This window comes from Thermobia domestica, chromosome 4, assembly GCF_964235325.1.
Source record: "Thermobia domestica chromosome 4, izTheDome1.hap1.1, whole genome shotgun sequence".
NCBI classification, from domain to species: domain Eukaryota; kingdom Metazoa; phylum Arthropoda; class Insecta; order Zygentoma; family Lepismatidae; genus Thermobia; species Thermobia domestica.
This window is the reverse complement of record NC_137457.1, coordinates 128546986-128554193: the sequence shown is the minus strand read 5'-3', so window position 1 is coordinate 128554193 and position 7208 is coordinate 128546986. Positions and strand designations below refer to the sequence as shown.

Genomic DNA, 7208 nt, shown 5'->3' with positions numbered 1-7208 from the left:
AAAGTCTTTTTTGATCATTATAAAACATTATATGTGGCCACTACGGACCCTCCCAACGGGTATCCCGATTATTTGAATATGTTGTTTCCACAATTATCGGCGTCTATAATCAACCTTAACTACACCACTAACAGAACCGGAAATACTTCACACGCTTAAGCAATGTAATCCTTCCTCCTGTCCCGGGAGTGGCGGTTTGCCGTACGCACTCTACGAACAGTATTGGGATATCATAGGCGTGGACATGGTATCATTATTTAATGAACTCTATGCCACTCCGCACTTCCTTGGAATTGATGGTTATATTATCTTTATTCCTAAGTCTTCTGATGCAAACACTGTCACACAACATCGGCCAATCACCTTGCTCAACACCAATCTCAAATCGTTTAATAAATTTCTAGTGCGACGCCTCAAATCAATATTGCAACACAAAATTAGTTCATTTCAGGCTGCTTTCAATCAACATAAGAATTTTTATTATGCGCTGACCAAGATTCGGGATATTGTAGGTTATTTTATTTTTGCTAGAAAACCGGCTTGTCTGATACCACTTGATTTTCAAAATGCATTTGATCGATTATCTAATGCTTTCTGTTTGCTGTGCTAAGAGCATATAATTTTCCGTAGGTTTTCCTTAACTTTCTCACTCACATTTATAGCAAAGCCACCGCTAAGCTTAAAAAAAATGTTTTCTCTACTGCTCCCATTCCACTACAGAAAGGTGTGAGACAGGGTTGCCCCTCTCACCTCACATAGAACCTTTATTATATAAGTTAGCTGCGTATAGACAACCTGATTTGAATGACCTGCAAAATATATAAGTTACTGCCTTAGCAGACAATATTAACCTTAGAACTTTAAAACAATTTAACTATATTATTGACCAATTACAACAATTTAGTGCTCTTATTTGCATTATGCTGAATTTAGAAAAACATAAGTGTTGCCATTTCATTCTAGGACTATGAAAAGCATACCCCTCCCATATGCCAACATTGAACTGGTTAGTAATGCGAAAATTCTGGGCATAACATTTTCTAATTCGGACAGTGTCCATTATGAACTGTACCATGTTGAAAGATTATAAAAAAGATTATTTAAAACTAGCTCCACTTCTAATGGGTGGTGAAAATAGGAACTAGTATTGTTCTGGATGTAGTTAACTGACCACCTTGTGGTAATTGGAAAATTGAATAAACGACGGAGAGCACATGCTCTGGTTAATCACCGGAAATGGTGTAATTTTAATAGAAAGTTCAGGACTTTGTCTTCAACGAGCTAATAATTTGGTGAATTGTGATACATTCGACATAATCTGGATAAGTATTTTTACTGTTTTCTTGAAAGTGGCTAGTAAAATCTGTTGAAGTTGAATAGGAGTCTAATCTGAATACTCTTACGAGGCGTTTTTGTGTTATAATATCTACGAGTGAAGTTAGCTTTTTCTATTCCTATTTTGACTGACTATGTAACAATACTAGTGATAGTGAACATTTTTACTAATTTTCAAAAGTATTGTCTGAATGAACTTTTAATACGTGGAAAAAGATATTGCTACGAGTGATTCAAGGGAACATTTAACAGTAATTACCATGATTCATCGATGGATTATGTAATCAGAATTTGCTATTTGAGTTACTACAATATTCTATATTCTAGTGTGATTTTTGAATGAAATCATTCTATGTTTTAGTGTACTCATGGATTTAGTGATATTTGTGCAAAAATTCATTAAAATATTGATATCTCTATCGTCACCACGTTTTTGTATTTCTAACGCACTCACCCAAATTGCATTATAATGACTTCTTTTTTATTTATTTTTTGTGTGGGTTTTATACCCTGCACCACGACGTCTAAATTAATACAAGACGTGGGCGCAAGAGTTCAATTTTCCAATGTATCGGGTGAAAATTTCAGAATGCATATTGTAGAACACATTATATACACCTACGAGCTTTCTTTGATTGGGGTGGTTCCAAATCATCTTCATTTAATTTTAGATCCAGCTCTCGACATCGCTTTTGGAAGTACCGGCACAAGCGGATACCAGCTTTGTATTCATCAGTGTGAGCTAGGTTATACATTTTGCAATTTTCAAAGACTAGGACAGCATCAACAATGAATTCGCTATTGCTAGCGTACTCCATTAAATTTAATTTGTATTTCATAGTTCCAAAATCCATAGGCATCTTGATTATTGAATAATACTCTGGTGCCTCTGAGCGTGCAACACGACACAAGAATGGCCAGCCATCCTTGTGGCGCATCAAATCCGTTATTAATTCACTCAAGACAACTGTATCCAACGGGATATCGTCACTGTGGAGTCTACGAGAACCACGTCGAGCAGCTCGAGATTGCTTTTCAGGAATGTTTTCTCCCCTTTCACTACAAGAATTTTCGGTTTCTGGTATTTTACTTCGAGTAGATTCCATTTTACTTCGAGTAGTTTCCCCAGATGTTGCCGCCTTTCGAGAATGATCTGTTGAGCTCCTCGACTTGGACTTACAGCATTTAGGGCACGACCACTCTCCTCTGAGAACTTTCTTCATTGGAGGATCAATACAATCCATGTGAAACACAAGTGGACACGTATCACAGCATATCACATGACCATCTTCTCCACATTTATCACAAGTGTCATTGTGCACGGATTTTGCATCCTCTTCTGACGATTCTACTTCCTCTTCCTCATCATATCCTTCATCTTCGGATTCTTCGGAGAACAATCGCCGAGATTTGCGAGGAGTTGTCACATTTTCACGAGGGCGACACCACGGACAACACCAGTCCCCTTGCGGTACTTGAGTTAATTTCGCATTTGTTACAGCTTGGAAGAGAAGTTAATGTTGGTCATTGGTTCGTCTTGTCTGGGTGTTGGACTGAGGAGAAGAGGAGAGCTATTACGACAGTGTTCGGTGTGTGTATGGCTGCAATTACCTGGATGATTTGAGTGGAAGAAAAGAAAAGTGATAAATATAAAGTTTGTGGTTAATAATAATTAGTTTAGTGAATATGACTTCTAATGAAGAATATGTGGAACATATTCCACAGTTAGTGTTAAATTATTTTTCGTATGGAGACGCAGGAATCTTCAGAAGGTCAGTAGACAGCTATTCGGAAAGACAAGGACATGGGCCGGCTTATGAGGTAGGTGATTCATTTATAAAGCCTAGGGGCGCTGTTTGCTTCAACGAACCTAACTTGTTATCAGGGAGACAACGTGAACCACAAGTGGATAGTTACGCAAGGTCAGTTACTCCTGATATTGATATAAACAGACTTGATTTATATGAATGTGGAAATCAGATGTTTAATACTTTACATTGCGATAGAGAATAAATGAAATACATTGCTTTGAGGATTTAAGACTTCCAAAATTGACTGAACAATTTGTTACTAATAATCAAAGTGTGGGATATACATTTAGACCCTTTAGCACTAATTTAGAGAAAATTACGATAGGTGTTGCTAATAATTCCTTTTGTGATTTAAGTCAATCAATCCTTGTGACGGAAGCGATGACTTGTTGTTATTTAAATTTTTACTGGAAGTACAGAGTTTGAATAAGGGCAATGTTTATCCATATGAATCAATAGTAATGGTTGCTATAACAAAAGTAAGGTCATTTTGCGTACCAAGATCTTAGCATATATGAGACAATGTGATAATTGGTTGATGCTTGCTCACAAAGTGTTTAAAAAATTAAGTTCTTCCTTAGGAAGAAGAGTTGTATCACGTAATTATGTTGAAACAATACAATCTGTAGGTCAAGATCCCATTCACTTTGTAGAAAAAGTAAAAGATAGTTATATAATACTGCATGGTAACTTAAATGAGGTTCATGTGAAAGAAATTATATTGAGTGGCGCATATACACGATTCATAAGAGATATTTACGGGGTTAGAGTTCCAGATACTTTACAGGAACTTGAAAGGGACTTATTTTTATATGTGACTCATTTAAAGAATGTAAATATATATAAGGCAATTAATAAATTCTCTGAAAGTGAGGAAAATGTTAAAATGAAAGGATTGAAAAAAAGTTGTCTCATGCTTTGAATGTGGAGGACCACATTATGCTAGCAAGTGTAATTTAAAAAGAGCATTGAATTTGTCTAGAAAGTTGCAGAGTTTACAATTCGTAGATAAGAGGAATGCGAATGTTGGAGGAGGAAGCAAGGTTAAAGGAAAATATAGGAAAGAAAAGGGGAAAATAATAGAAATAATGATAGAAAAAGTAAAACTGTGAATAGTACGTTGAGTGTGGGAGTAAATACCAATGAACAGTTTACTAAGAAAGGCAGTGTTGCTATTTTCGTAGAGGCTTTTGTATTAGGAAAAAGATTATGAGGGTGTGTAGACACTTGCTCAACTATCAGCCTGGTAAATGCTCGGGCTTTTAGAGAATGGAATAACACATTAAATAATAAATTCAAAGTGATTGATGATTTGTTTATTGGTAAGGGGGTAGATAATAAAAATGTCACGTTGAAAGAATCTGTTACTCTGGTCCTAAAATTGCTGAATAGGGTTTATAGAATAAAATTTTATTTAGCAGAACATCTAACACCAATGTTTTTATTAGGAGTTAATGAGTTAAAACAAATGAAGGTTAATATTAATATTGAAAGTAATAGGTTAGTATTATGTTTGAAGGATAACAGGACCATTCGTTTATTTGATCAATTGAGTCACGCGTACACAGATATTTGAAAAGAAGATACGTTAATGAGTTTTGGCTCCGTTGATTGTTTTCATAATAAGTTGTTCGTACCATCCGAAGAAAAGGAGAATGAAAATGTAGGACAAAATTACCATTTGAAGGGTATGAATAAAGGAAAAAACGGAAAGCATAAAGAGAGGCGAAGGTTACAAATAGTTGAGGGAGGAGAAACACCTGAAAGGTCATTCCATGAGAACGAAACTGGCCATTTGCCCCCTAATTCTATTTTAAATACAAGTGTGGAAGCTAAACTTAAGGGTAGCGATTCGTTAAAAACTAGGCAAAAGCTAGTTGACCCCGAGGTTTTTGAGTAGGATAGTGGGTTACAACATTATGTAGATGAGTTAGTGAATCAATTTAAAGATATATTTGAAGAACATGTAGGAGAGGTGCCTAATTTTTGTCATCAGATCATATTAAATGATGACCAGCCGGTAAGGGGAAAAGCTTATCCAATAAGCACGATCGCACAAAAAGGAAATGGATAAAATATTGGATAACCTTTTGAAACACAATATTATTCGAGAAAGTGATAGTGCATATGCCTCTCCCTGTTTCTTAATGGGGAATAAAGATGGCAGTAAGAGATTAATCGTTAACTGTCAAAAAATTAATAAAAAAAATGTTACTAAATACTCAGTATACCCCGAGAATGGAGGATATCATGAGTGAGTTATCCAATAGTAAATACTTTTCTAAACTAGATATTGATCATGCGTATCACGTGATAAAGTTACACGACGACTCAATTAAATACTCATCGGGGGTTATACGAATACAGGTATGTCCCTTTCGGTATAGAAAGCGGATCGTTCGCTTTAAGTAAATTAATCACAAAATTGTTGTATCATCTTAAGGATAAAGGTGTTACCTGGTATGCAGATGATTTAGTAATTCACACTGCACACATTGAACGTCATAAAAAGCTCCTTAGTGAAGTTTTTACGATTTTTAAAGAAAATAACATTACATTGTCTTTCAACAAATGCACCCTTTTTCAACGACAGATTTCTTATTTGGGGCATATAATAGAAAATTGTCATATTTACATGGATCCATCGAGAATAGAAGTAATTAAAAAATTACCTTCTCCGAGGAATAGGAAAGCTCTAAGAAGCTTATGTTCATTTCTTCAGTATTTGCCAAGTTTATTCCCAATTTTCAAGACATTATGGACCCTTTGAATAAGTTGAAGAGCCCGAAGGTTGAATTTAAATGGGGAGATGAGCAGAAAGCTGCCTTGAGTAATATTAAAATGATGTTTGAAAGTCACATAATACTTAAATTACCAGACCTCAGTAAGAGATTTTTCTGTCAAGTGATGCTTCACTAACCTTAGTGGGAGGGATGATTTCACAATTAAACAAAAAAGGGAAAGAAGTTCCTGTAGGGTTTTATAGACGACGTTTGAGGAAACATGACGTAAATAAACCTATATTCCTGCTTGAATTAATGGCTGTAGTGGAAACTATGGAACAATTTAAAACTTTTCGCTCTCATGCACCTTTTGAATTAAAAGTAGATAACATGGGGTTAAGTTATGCGTAATTTGAAAAGCTTAAAGCCATATGGTAGTTTGTTGTATCGTTTGTCTCAATTTAATTTTACAGTGAAACATACACATGGCGTCTTGAATATTCCGAGTGATTTTATTTCTAGATTACACAATAAAAATGATTTTGAAGAGTTCATAGAGGATCCTACATTAAATAAAGAAATAATTAATAAGGCATTTGTGAATATTTGGAGTATGCCTTTTGCAAGACAATCTATAGAAGAATTTCCAAATGCAGATCAGGAAATGAAAAGTATTATTGTTAGGATTAAGAAAAAGAAAGATGTATCAGAGTATAAAATGGGCAATGGAATATTGTGTAAGAAAACTCGGTCTGTTCACAATCTTTATAAAATGTATTTACCTAAGGCTTTAACAAAATCTATTATAGAATACTATCATAAACCAGCCTTACCAGCAGCACATTGTGGCATTAATAAATGTATAGGGAAAGTGTGTTCTAGATTCACCTGGGAGGGTGTTATACCTGAGATTAAGGAATACGTGAGATTTTGTAGGGAATATCAACTGGCACAAAGTAATAATAGAAAGAAGATGGGTCAATTGCTATCAGGTATAAACAAGAGCTTATCAAATGTATGGCATAGTCCTTTCCGGATAATACGTATGTTAACAGTCAATACCATATTGGTAGAAAGTCTTCATAATCCTGAAGATATTAGGAAAACTCATGTGAGTTTAACCAAACCGTACAGAGAAAAAAAGAAATACTTAATTGTCATTTTTGAAAACTACAGGCCTGTAATTATAAGCGTTGATCAATGCAAAAAGAAACTGTAATACACATAAACAAAGAGCGAATTGTAATTCATCTGAACAAACTGTAATTCCAAACAGACGAGGATATAAGATCTGTAATTGTAATTAATTAATTGCATGGCTTATCATGTTTTCAGATAT

General features: G+C 34.9%; 1 protein-coding gene across 1 annotated transcript; it reads right to left on the bottom strand.

The window, feature by feature from the left end:
* Positions 1-1909: 1909 nt before the first annotated feature.
* LOC145682866 (bromodomain adjacent to zinc finger domain protein 2A-like) lies at positions 1910-6721 on the bottom strand. Its single transcript, XM_081754232.1, has 2 exons — positions 6703-6721; positions 1910-2836 (listed from the first exon to the last, which is right to left on the bottom strand). The coding sequence occupies exons 1-2, from the start codon at positions 6719-6721 to the stop codon at positions 1944-1946; spliced, it is 912 nt and encodes a 303-aa protein (XP_081610358.1). The 3' UTR covers positions 1910-1943.
* Positions 6722-7208: the final 487 nt, after the last annotated feature.